This window comes from Hyperoodon ampullatus (assembly GCF_949752795.1).
Source record: "Hyperoodon ampullatus genome assembly, chromosome: 14".
NCBI lineage: Eukaryota > Metazoa > Chordata > Mammalia > Artiodactyla > Ziphiidae > Hyperoodon > Hyperoodon ampullatus.
The window spans coordinates 6261475-6274746 of NC_136927.1; the positions used below are offsets into that span (position 1 = coordinate 6261475).

The 13272-nt window shown below is 45.0% G+C and overlaps 1 protein-coding gene across 3 annotated transcripts in view; it reads left to right on the forward strand.

The window, feature by feature from the left end:
* KIF16B (kinesin family member 16B) overlaps positions 1-13272 on the forward strand; it is a gene marked incomplete at both ends in the record, with an annotated part of 294678 nt that overhangs the window by 68425 nt on the left and 212981 nt on the right. For all 3 annotated transcript variants that reach the window (XM_079719488.1, XM_079719489.1, XM_079719490.1), the window contains one exon: positions 1762-1821. In XM_079719488.1, the coding sequence (XP_079575614.1) occupies positions 1762-1821 (60 nt within the window). The remainder of the gene's footprint in view (positions 1-1761; positions 1822-13272) is intronic.

Consider the following 13272-nt stretch of genomic DNA (forward strand, 5'->3'; position numbering starts at 1 on the left):
AGGTGGTATCAGACTCTGCAGTTTTAAATTAATTTTATAAATGAAGATTATTTGGTTTAAGTTCAGTAGTGAAAGAAACCCAAGGCCTAGTTAGGATTTGTTGAAAGCTAGATTATTTGATTGAATTGGAAAAGGATTAATTGGCTTGCGTTTCTTCAGGGAGAACTTATCTGTTGAAATGCCGAAGCGTTTATTGTTAAATGCTTTGTGTTTCTCAGATAAGGTGCCAAAGAGCATCTGTTAACTGATTATTATAAATTAGTAAATTCATCACCCCAGTCTTTTCCCCTTCTGTAGGGAGAGAAGGCGTAAGAATATTCCCTCTCTGAAAGCTTCTCCAGAACAAAAAGCCCGGTGACTTTTCTTGCGGTAGAGGCTGTGGGGCTGGCGTCACTCAGGTGATGAAAGGATGGCCTCCTTGCCTACCCAGTACAAATGAGCAAAAGTTAGAGTTAGACACGCTCAGTCCTGTTTCTTTTGTTTGTTCCAAGAACATGACAGGTTTGACATTAGTAACTAGTTAAGATATTTTATTGAAGACAATGGTAACGTAGAACTCCTGTAGTTGTTTGAGGTAAATTGAGGGGTAAAACGAATGCCCATTGAATGAATTCAGGTGGGTGAGAGGTGTTTTGGTTTTGCTCTGGATAAACCATGACTCCAGTTCCTCTATTTCTTGTCAGTAACGAATGTGGTCTTTCATGGAGGTTGCTGACCCACGCCCTTTCCATCTATATTACTTAATGGCCTGTGGGAAGTATCTTCCTCTTAGCAGTATGAGTATAATCCAGTGTATTCTGTGCCTTCACTTGGACCTGGTTAAATAGGGTAACTTACTGGTGGGAAGACCAGTCAGTTGAACTGGGATGGTGTCTGCTGTTGGATCGGTAGGAGGCAGGAATGCTGAAGGACAGGAGGGAAAAGGCCTTGGGAGGGTGTGTCCCCCTCTATGCCCCTCAGAGGTCACTTTCTTTTAGCCCTAAGTGTATTCATTTTACAGAATTTTCCATTTTTTCCCTACCTCTCAATCAGGTATCACGTTACTTCTTAATGAATCACTCACTAAGGTCATTTAAAAAGTTGTATGGAACTAGCAGAATATTTTCATTAACTTTGAGAAGCAATTTCCAACTCTGCTGTGTTCGACAATGGGGCATATTTTCTCCCCTAAGTTACCGCAGACTGGAAAGAAGCTGATTTTTATCAAAACATTTTTGCTTTTACTAAGAGTCAATTAAAGAGCCGCCTTTTTTTGTTTTTTTTAAAGATAGAATGAGATTTATAAACCCTATTAATTAGCTACAAAAGCAGATTATCTCCTAAAAGAAAACTGCAGTTTCCAAGGTGATTTAATCATCACATCTAATTAGAAAGTAAAGTAAATCACCATTTCTTAGGACCTAAAGTATAGTCAGGAAAAATTAACCCATGTAATGGGGTGTTGTCATCTTTGAACTTGTAATTTTGGTTAATATCCAAGGAAGCAGCTTTTATTGAAGTACACCTTGAAAAAGACTGCTGTAAAACCCTAGGCAACTTGACACATTTTTTTCTATTCTTTCGTTTGCCATGATATAGGTTGTAGGGTAAGATCAGCTTGTTTGATTTATATTTGGTGACGGTTCTTTGAGGCATTGCTACCTAATTATAAAAAGGTATTGTACATTCTTCCATAATCTGTAAGAGTTTGGAAACTTTCTAGAAGAAAATCAAAGTAATTTTTTTTGTGGAGCAATGGCATATGTATGTTTTTTCTTTTAGGTTCAAGAATTGACCAAGGAATGGACAAATAAGTGGAATGAAACCCAAAATATTTTGAAAGTAAGGACTATAAAAAAGTGTCATGATCTTACTGTGCTGGCTTAAGTAGGTAAAACTTTTTTTCTTTCTCCCTCAAAAATGGCGACTGTGTGCTTTGCTTAAGGTAAGATCAGTGGAATTGATTAGTGACTTTTGGGAGGTTGGGACTCTGGTTTGATTTTGAAGAAATGGGAGAGCGAGCTCTTAGTCATGAAAAGCTGTGTGTTTAGGGGTGATGCTGATACTTAAGGTATTTGCTCTCACTTGTGGAGTTTTTCCGTTTTTGAGTCAGCGCGTATTAAATTCCATTTAATATTCAAGGGCACCCACTTTGCCTTTCTGCTTTTGTCAAACCCAATATAAAAGCAATATGTTAAATAAAAAAAATACTTCTCATGGCGGTATTGTGGAATATGTGTGCATAGCGTGGCTAGACTTCAGAAATTTCTCAACTCGTAATTTCCTATTGGAATTTTTTTCTGTATGTCTCAAAGGCTAGGCAGTGATGGTCTGCATTTTTGGCAAGGTTCATGGTGAAAAGATGTCAGTAACGGCCTCCGAGTTTCATACTCTGTGCTTCAAAATACACGTTTCTTTGTGGTCCCATTTTTTGCTGAGGTGGTAGGAAACTCGTGTCATCTGTGGAGGGTCAGCCACGTTAGGTTTGAGGTTCAGACTGGAATTTTATGCTTTGATAGCGTCTGTCTGTCCTTACACATGAGAGAAGGCGATTCAGAGGTGATTGCTGAATCCTGGGTTTGTTTTTGAGGTCTGTCGAGGTAAAACTTTCCGAAAGGACGGAATCTCCCTTGAATATTGGCGAGGCTGGATAGATGAGGTTTAGCCATGTGTCTTGGCAGAAGCCTGACTTGGACGCCATTCATGTGAAGAGGGGGGCACCTGGTGACCGTTTCACGGGGGAAAACTTGTGAAGACCTGGAGTAGCCATTGAGTTACTCTCTCTGAGAGTGGGGTCAGCATCATATTATGTAAAGTTTCCTTGTACCATTTAGGCAAGCTGGCCTGCTCTGGGGGCTAAAAAGCTTACTTCTCACGAGTGGGGTTGAGCTGCAGTCCTCAGTGGATGTGGGTCATGATTGGTCCTGGAGATATTCTTTCCAGTTGCAGAAAGCCCTGCAGTCAGTGAGGCTTCTGCGTCCAGACTTTTCTTTCCTCCTGATGATGATAATGTGTTATTTTGAGGTACTTTCTCAGCGTTTGTTTTTTTGAGAGGTTTTCGTGCAGGAAACTGAGGAAAGACTCCAGTTGCATTTCTGAAGAGTCAGGTGGGGAATAAACACCAGCAAAGATGTGACTGTTTTCATCGTTTATGTTGCATCAACTCGGAGAAGTAGTGCTGCAGCCCCAGACTTACGTAGCCCAGCCGTTGGACCGTTCATGGCACCATGTATACTTTCCTCAGCGAATTTCCCCAAAAGGGAGGACTGAAATCTGCTGCACGTAAGGGAAAGAGACATCAAGTAGCTAGCTGTTTGAAAAGCCATTAGTATACATAGTGCCTTTTAGCACAGAAGGCAATGCCGCAGTGAATGCAGATTTCAGCCCATCTCTTCTGCCTGGTCTCTCCTTGTCACCGCGGTAGGGGTTTTACAACAACCTTGCAGAGCTATCCACACTGAGTCACCATGGTGAACCCCTGAACTTTTTCTCATTATGTTATTCCGGGCCCGGAAGCTAAATCCTTCTTCAATTCCACTTCTGTTTTTCATAAATCTTGCTGTTTTAATTTTTATAACTTCTGAGATGAGAATAGAAAGGTGTTATGTGCTAGGTGTTCAAGGTTATGGGAAAGGCTAATGATATTTCAGATTTTTCCCTTGGTTTGATCTGGCAAGCCCTTTGTAGATTTCTCTGCTGGTATCTGTGTTTTAAATCTGTACTTGTTTTCTGCTCACATTTGGTATTTTAAGAGCTGTCTTCATCTCCTACTGGAAGACAGTGCCTGAGGCCTGAGGTGAAGAAGAGGGCTACTCAAATGTTTTTGAAAACATTCTTTGGAAATTGATGGGGAAAGGGATTGTTTTTCGATGAGTTTTTATCTGTGTGGTTTGTGTGGTTCCCGTATTTTTGCTGTCTGACTTTTCCTTCATCAGCTCTTGTTCCAGTAATGCTGCATAGAACCCACTCCAACCCAGTGGCTTTGGACAACATTTTTTTTCCCTCACTCACATGCACATTGGCTGGGGGTCATCTGGGCTGGTCTGGCTGGGCTTGGATCCCAGCTATGGGCGGCTTCCAGGTCTGTCTCTCATTCTCTTGGACTGGCTGGTTGTCCAGAACATGACTTATGGTCACGGCCCAGGTAGAAACAGGTGGGCCTCATCTTGCAAGCACATTTCAAGCTTCTGCTTGTATCATGGCCAAAGCAAGTCACTTGGCTGAACAGAAAGTCACAGGGGAAGAAGTGTATTTCACCCATGAAAGGGCTGCGGCAAGGGTGTAAATGTATAATCCTGCTCTGAGATCAGTGGTTTAATCGACACATGCCCTGTTAAAATACAGATCGTTGGGCTTCCCTGGTGGCGCAGTGGTTGAGAGTCCGCCTGCCGATGCAGGGGACGCGGGGTCGTGCCCCGGTCCGGGAGGATCCCACATGCCGCGGAACGGCTGGGCCCGTGAGCCGTGGCCACTGAGCCTGCGCGTCCGGAGCCTGTGCTCCGCAACGGGAGAGGCCATAACAGTGAGAGGCCCGCGTACCACAAAAAAAAAAAAAAAAAAAAAAAAAAATACAATACAGATCGTTAAATTCTGGGAACTTGCTCTTCTACCGCATTTGCCCATGTTGTAGAGACAGGCTCAACGAAGCGGCAAATTCCCAGGATTATCTTCATCATCAGGGCTTGGTTGTTTACTCTGCAACTATATCATCCCTTCCAAGCCCCAAATCCTGAACATCCAAGGAGAGACCTCTTGGGGGAAGACTGAGAGTGAGACCGTCCCGGGGACAGAAGGGAGACACAGGGATACTTCGGTGCCTGTCGGCACAGTGAGAGCCTGCCTTGTTGCTTTTTCTTGCCCGAGCTGTTAGAGGCTCCGAAACCAAGGAGTGACTTTGTTCCCTTGTTTGTGATCTGGTCTGTGGCTTTCCTTGCTGGGGATGAGTGAAGGCCGAGGCGTGTTAAGTGGGGTTAAGAAGGGGTGAAAGGCGCTCAGACAAGAGGTGCCAGCTGGGGGCTTCCCTGGTGGTGCAGTGGTTGAGAGTCCGCCTGCCGATGCAGGGGACACGGGTTCGTGCCCCGGTCCGGGAAGATCCCACATGGCGTGGAGTGGCTGGGCCCGTGAGCCATGGCCGCTGAGCCTGCGCGTCTGGAGCCTGTGCTCCTCAACGGGAGAGGCCACAACAGTGAGAGGCCCGCGTACCGCCAAGAAAAAAAAAAAAAGGTGCCGGCTGTTTGCAGCCGGGCTGGTGGCGCCATAGTGATAACGCACGTGCCTCGGGCTTTGATCTGCTAGCTCCATCTCAGGCTTCAGGTCTCTTTCTGAGTCACTGGTGGGTTGTGACACTTACCCACAGTGTCACACACCCTTGTCCCCAGCTTGGAAGTCGGGCGGATGGCCACCTGTTCGTTATACCCAGGTCACAAGAGGTGATAAATTGCTCGGGGTTACGATATAAGTAGCTAACGACAGTGGAAAGTGTATTGGTCTTCAGGAGACCTTTCTTAGGCAGGTAGGTAATGTGGGCTCTATTATCCTCTACAGTCTACGCTGTGTATGCACTCTCTTGCCGCTTAATCTACCTTCCTCATTTTCATTAATCTCCATTTCTATCATTTAAAGTTCAGACTCCCTTGCCTGGTCCCCAGGGGCACTGAGCTCCTTCTTGGCTCCACGTGTCCCATCACAGCTCTGTCCGCCCTGCGCTCCCAGGCCCCCGCCCCACCCGGCCAGGTGTCTCGCTGGTCCCTGTGCGCCCTGGGTGTTGGGTTTCTGGGGGTCTCTTGGCCTTTGCCTATGTTGCTCCATCATTTGAGATGCTCTCCTCTCTACGCCTGTGGGATTCCACCATGAATCTCTCTCTGGTCACTCTTCTCTCCCACTTACCGGATGGAATGATTTTGTTTTCCTCTGGCTTTTGTAAAGGCATTTCGTTCTGCCTTTCTCATAGCATTCATCATAATCGGAGTTTGGTGGTCTTAGTTTCTCCCTCTAAACAGGAGCAGAATCTGGGCAGGGACTGTCTCTTTATCATTCTGTGAACCAGCTCCTAGAACTCCGCTTCTCACAGAGCAGGCAAACAGTGAAAACTTACTGGATTAAAGTAGTAACAAGAAACAAAAACCAAAACCTTTATATTAGTTTGCTAGCGCTGTCATAACAAAACATCACAGACTGGGTGGCTTAAACAGCAGACATTTGTTTGCTCACAGTCCTGGAGGCTACAAGTCAAAGATCAAGGTGTCAGTAGGGTTGGTGTGTCCTGAAGCCTCCCTCTCTCCTTGGCTAGTGGATGCTGCCTGCTCTCTGGGCCCTCACGTGGCCTTTTCTCTTTGTGCCTGTAGCCCTGGTCGCCCTCTGTGTCCTAATCTCCTCTTCTTATAAGGACTTTGGTCAGATTGGATTAGGGCTCAGCCTAATGGCTTCTTTTTAACATAATTACCTTTTTAAAGGCTGTATCTCCAAATGTAGTCACATCCTGAGGTACTGGGGCTTAGGGCTTCAACATATGAACTTTAGGGGGACACGTTTCAGCCCATAACAACCTTGAACCGCGCAAACCTGATGACCCGGTGGGAAAAGTAACACGGGGTGTTGTGCAGGCAGCGGTCTTGCCCTGGTGATGCTCCTGCCTGTACATTCCGTCCTATTTGTCTCACTCCTATTTGAAAGGCTCGTATATGACTGTGTATTTTCATTTTTGGAAGGAATGTGGCTGCATTCCTTTTGATTATAGTCCAGTCCTTCATTTGGGTCAGTTAGATCTTTGCTGTTCAGTGTGTGGTTCCTGGACCAGCAGCGTCAGCCTCATCTTTGAGCTGGTTAGAATTGCAAGTTCTCAGGCCCCACTGCAGACTTCCTAAGTCGGAATCTGTATTTTCATAAGATGCCCAGGTGATGGCTCTGCACCTTACGGTTTGAGTGCAGGACCTGAACAGCTGAGGAAGGAAAGGTGGGGCCGCCTTGGGCTTCTTTGCCCTCATTTCCGTCTTCCCCCTTCTGCTCTGCCCTGTCTGGTGGGGAGCTGACTGGGTGGACTGCCCTTTCCTGAGTGGGACTCACTGTGTGAGGGTGGAGGGAGAAACCAGACCTCGTCTGCACCGTTTTCTTGCAGAATCCACACGGCCCATCCCTGGTGTGGTGCTGCCTGGTGATGCAGCCCTGGCTTCCAGAAACACCTTCTCCCCTGTCGCTCCTACCCAGGGGTGATGCTGGTTTCCTCATCAGTTTGTGGGTGGCCTCACCATCCCCGCTGGCTTCCCAGCTCTTCCTTTAGCCGAGTAACCAGTTCCCTGTCTTAAAGCCCCCGCGATGTAGATGCCTGGTATTTCTGTCTGATACCGGAGTCTGCACCCCAACTCCTGCCTGGCACTGCCAGCTGCTCAGAACCTGTATTAATGGTACTCTTCTTTTCGGTCTGTCTTTCTAGTGTCTTAGACTGCTACCCCAATGTGTTTTTCATCCTGCTGAATTTGTCTTAAGCTGTGATAACTTTGGGGTCTTGGAACTTAATGTTGTGATAAATCCGGCTTCTACTAGGCCTGGGGTCCGTGCATTCCCGAAGCCTTTGTGTCAGCTCTCCTTTCCCACAGCTTCAATGTGGTGCTGACTGCTTAGTGTTTGAAGTGGTCTATAAAGTGGCTGCTTAATACCCCTCCTGTGTCCCTGTTGGCCTGACTTTTTATAGATCCCGTATGTCTTATTGCTGATGAATGGTTTCAAGTCACGAGGGGTCCCCCGATTCTTTGTCCTCTCACTCTCACTTTCTCTCACCCCACCCCACCCTGTATGCACCTTTTTCGTTTGTCCACTCTGGACACGTTTTGGTTTCTCTGTTCTAGCGTTTTCTAAATGATTAAAATGAAACCCTCAGAGATATGTTACCTGACTTCCAAATAACTCCTTGAACTCTGCACTTCAGGATAAATCACAGCACGTGTGGACCTCAGGGGGCAGCCCTCCGGCGTCTGACAGGTGGTGCAGCAGAAGGGACCGCAGCTCCGTGCAGGGTCTGTCTAGAGCCGGGCTGCCGTCTGGGGCTCGGAGCCCCGAGACCGCGCTCTGTTGAATCCCCCAGCATTGGTTATTCTGCTCAGTTTTTAATAAATAGGGTCTCTTCCTTACTGAAAACACATCCTTTGATTACTCTAGTGCTTGACTCGCTTTTGTGTTTTCATGGCTCTGCAAGGGGCATCCAACTGTGGTTTGGCATGGGGCGGGGGGCTGGGGGGAGGAAGCAGGCTGCCCACAGGCAGAGGCTGTCACTGGAGAGGCTGGTCCTGGAAAAGTGAGCGATTTATGCAAGTAGAAGTTGAATTAAAGTGTTTTTTTTTTCCCCAGACATTAATTAAATGGATTGTTTTTCTTATGATAAACAATACTGAGTTGAATTTGGAGGATGGCGCGTATCTGAATCTACGTGATGATGGGCTCCTAATGCAAATGATTTCCTCTTAAATTGTGCTGGTGTCTTACTGTTCCTCTCTGGGGAGCAGAAGAAGCAGGATACTACAGGCCCCTGGCAGGAGTGGGTCGCACACTGATGGAAGACATTTTTTTTTTTACTTTTTCAGAATGTTTTGACTAATAAGAAATAGAGTAAAATGAAATTGGAATCCTCTACTGGCGTCAGATTTTCTGAGCTCGAATTTCATGGAGAGGCATACTTTAAACCAACTTATTTCTGTTTTATGATAGAATCAATCAGCTGAACTTTTGTCTCTGGAAGATTACGGCATCCTATAAAACAAGTTTTTCCTGCTGTCTGCAGTTTTCCATTTTGTGGAGGAGACGTGTGTTGGGGAGTGTGATGGATTTGGAAGCAGCACTGATACTTGGGGCTGCTGCTCAGCCTGGTCAGATCTGTGGGCCTCTGGGCTCCTGCTGCCCAGGGCACTGGGTACTCTGGTTTCTAGGTAACTTACAGACAAAGTGATGGAGAGGTGACACTTTTTGTGCCCTGTGTCTCCTTTAGAATCAGTTCATCTTAACCTCTTCTTGGTACTAGAATTGAACCTGCGGGTAGCTCTAGGATAGAATTCTATTTATGGACATTGATTTTGCTCAGATTTTGGATTAAGGAGGAGACATCTCCTCCTTAGTGACCCAGCCATGGGTCACCTTCCTTATTAGCAACCACTTGGGCATTTGATGGTTCAAAGTTCTGACCTAAGACAGTCATGCATACTGTTTCTAGCTTTATGAGAAATTTTTTATCTCCCTGCTTTAATGCTCGGACTAATGTGAATGACCCCGGGTCTGTTTGCACAGAAGTCACCGTCAGTACCCCCATGTGCAAAGCCCTCTGTCTGTTTGTAGTGCATTCACACATACTGTCTTGTTGGCTGGTTCTTGATCTGAGGCAAGAGGAAAAAGATGTTACTGCGCTTTATATAGGACGCGGTTGTTAATTTGTTGACCTCTCATTAAAGTTAGACTCTGGCTGTTCATGTCCATCAGCCTGTGTGTTCTCCTCTTTGTAAAGTCCTGCTCTTGCAGCTGTTTTTTAAGATGAAAGGCGAAATAATAAAGTTCATTGTTCTCTGAAACTGGGGTTTGATAATTAATAGGGGAAATGACTGTCAGCACTGCCGCACTGGAGGTCGATGGAGAACGTGGCAGGGTCAGAGGCTGAGCGAGCTGTTCCCAGAACCAGCTCTGAGGCTGTTAATAACGCCAAGCCTACCTTATTTTCCATGGCAGTTTTTGTCTTGAAGGAGCTGTTCATAAATAAAGGTATTGCAAGTATATGTTGGTTCTTACTTCTGAATAACATTTCTGGAGCAGTAAGGCTCAGAAATAAGTCAAATGCGCCCCGTTAAATGTTGGAACCGTGCGATAAATTATTTTGAATACATACGGGATTTTCCTTCTGATCTTTTGCAGTGAGGCATGTATGCTGACAGGCTCTTACTGCGTATTTATTGCCACAGCCAGGGAGGAGAAGATTGCCTGGTCATAGGGAAGCATGCTTTATGTGCACCTGAACTCGCTGGGGGTGCTAGACTGTAGGAACTTGGTTTCGTTGTCAGGAAAGCTTAAAAAGCGACCATTTCATGGTACAATCAGTTTATTGTTCATGTCCCCCAGGAACATACTGAACTCACCTTGGAGCAGTCCTGAGAGTTGTGAGTTCAGGGAGGAGTGGGTGGAGGTAGAGAGAGCTGGGAGCGAGGCGCTGGTTCTTTGCCCGCCTGGTCTGATGACTTGTGTCCGTGCGTATTCTGACAGACACACAACATGCACAGTATGTCTGTGCATATTTGGTCCCTTTGAGCTTTCTGTGTCTCAGAACCTCACTGTAAGATGCAGACGGTAATGGCACCTGTCCTACAAGGTGAGAACAGTGTCTGTAGTCAGTGTTGTAAGCATTATAGTAATGTTAGCCAGTTTTTCCTTTTTCTTTCTTATTGAGATATTATTGACACCTAACATTATATTAGTTTCAGGTGTACAGCATACGTTCACTATTTGTATATTTTGTGACGTGATCACCACAATAAGTCTAGTTAACATTCTTCAGCATAATTACATTTTTTTTCTTGTGATGAGAACTTTTAAGATCTACTCTCTTAGCAACATTCAAATAATGCAATAAGTATTATTAACTATAGTCACCATACTGTACGGTGCATCCTCAGGACTTTATTTTGTAACTGGAAGTCTGTACCTTTTGACCACATTCACATTCACCTATTTCATTTCATATACTGCCCCCTCTGGCAACCACCAAACCACCAATCTGTTCTCTGTATCTGTGAGCTCAGGTTTTTTTTAGATTTAACATATAATTGACCATTTTTCTTACTTGTTTCATTTTCTCCAAATCCATCCTCTTATATGTGAAACTGGCTTGACAGTAATATATGTCTTCTCAATTGGTCAGAAAAGCCAGAACTTGTGTATATGCAAACTTTTAAAAGTATAGTTTTATGCAGCTACAACAGGGCATTACTCATAAGACATTTTATCATGTATTTTATTTTATGTTTGTTAATTTTGAATAACAGAAAACCCAATTCCAAACTGGCTTAAGTGGTAGAAGAGGAGTGGTCAGGCGATAGGGTAGAAATTAGGCACGGTTTGACCAGGGCACTGGCTCTGGTTCTCCGGGACTGTTCTTGGTTTTGCCTTTTTGGTGTAATGACTTCATCTTCAGGCTCTCAGAATGGCCAAGTGAGAGCAGCAATTGTAACTTTATATTTACCCATCACACCATCTAAATTCAGAGTCTGGGTTTCAGAGTCTCCAGCAAAGTTCTGAGCTTTGCACTGATTGGTTGATGCATTTGTGAACCAATCCCTGGGGCCTGGTGCTGACTGGCTTAGGCCTGGGTTATCTCCACTAATCACTTTGATAAGAGAATGGATTACGCTGATTGCTTGAGACAACCACCTTTGAGCTGGAGTGAGGTCAGGCCCATTCACTGCAGCTGCTGTGCACCGTAGGGTGGGCTGGGGGCAGGCGAATCTTGGTGATACCATCCGCGTTTTCTGCTGGACGTAGAACCTGGTCACTTATTGTAATGTGGAATATATTAAAGGCCAACAGAAGATGCAACTTAGTTGAAGTATTCTTCTATTAAGAGAAAATATTTTCAAGCACTTCCTTTATGACTCAGAAGTCCTGTATTCAGGTGGAAGACTATGTGAAAGGGCCCCTGAGTATCTGTACCATGGTGGGAACATTCCATACAGGAGAAATCGCTCTTCTCTGGTGTTAGAATTGAAGGATGGCACACAATGAATTCCACATATTTAAATTTCTCTTCCCTTTTTCAGGTTGATTATGTGATTTAAAATGAGCTCTGAATGAGCGTCTGTTCTCTTCTTCAGCTTTTCCTATGTGGTTTTGAATTTGGCTTAATTTCCCGTTGACCCCTTTAGCTTGATGATTCCCAGCCCAGTCTGCCTAGCAACAGTTGCTATGAGTGGCGAGTTGGCACTGCCCTCCATTTGTAGCACAACAGCAGGTTTTAGGAGATTACTGTTCCTTAGCATCCGGGTTGATTTTGCCTTTGCCTCATTTGAGGATGACCATCGTTTCTCTTAACTCCAGGCAGTAGAACTCCAAGTCTCTTAGCAAAAGTGGTGGTTTTAAGAAGTATGTATCTGTAAGACAGGATCATTAGCAATGGGCAGCAACTGAAAAGCAAATATGGACCTAGGTTGCATGTGAATATTTATTATCAGGATGTTCTGATACTTGCAAGGGCGGGGGATGGTTATAGATTTCTACTGTCTTATGTAATACTTTGTAGCTCTGGCTTTACCAGATAAAAACAGCCTTCCTGAGCAAGTCATCTGTGTGTAAGAGGAGTGGTTTCCAAACAGCTGTGATTTCTCCTTGAAAGAATCTAACAACACACATATCACCAAAGATGCTCATTTTCTTCTAGATCCAATCTACTCTATATTAATGAATTATATTTAAGCCATTCTTGTCCTTGCTATTAAAGTAAAAATTACACTGGCATTTCCAGCAGATTGGGGGACTGAAATGAAGCAGCAGAACTTGCTATGATCTTTCAGTTGCTAAGTCCAGTTTCTCATCCAAAGCAACCTAAATACCAGTTATTCTGCGCGTCATGCAAGTTGATTTTCCATACGGAAGTGGTTTCCCCTCAGAATACCTTGCGGGCCTTTTTAAAAGACCATCTTCTGGGCTCTGCAGTGTCATTGAAGGAGAGATGTTGGGGATGGTACCCCCAAATCTCTATTTTTAAACAAGTGCCCTGAGCCTCACAGGAGTTGCGACCCACAGGCCTAGGCATGTGGAAGATTATCCCCTGAAGCACATCTCAACACGTGTATCGCATGGGTGAGGGCTCCCAGGAAAAAATGGCACACGTAAGTTCTTGCAGGGTTTTGCAGTCCCCGAATTGCACACTCATGCAGGCATATGGAGACATTGGGTGATGCTATTTGAACAGAAGTTTCAGCTGAATAGATTATTTGTTGTTAAATAGGGTGGTTTGTTCACAGGACCTTTTAAAAAGCTATTTGCGTTTATTTTTTTAAATTGAGGCTCAGCATACACAGAGTGTGCACATTTGAAGTGTGCAACTTGGTGAACTTGTAAAAGAGAACACGTCTGAAGTGTCCAGCTCACGAGTTGTCATCTGTGTGTGCACCCCTGTAACCCACACCCGGGTTGAGGTACAGAATATTTCCTACCCCCCAGAAGTTCCCTCTTGTCCCTCCCTAGTCAGTTACCTCCTGTCCTCCTCTCCCAGAGATGTTCTGACAGCTGTTATGTAGATGAGTTTTGCCTTCCTGAGCTTCCTGCAGTATG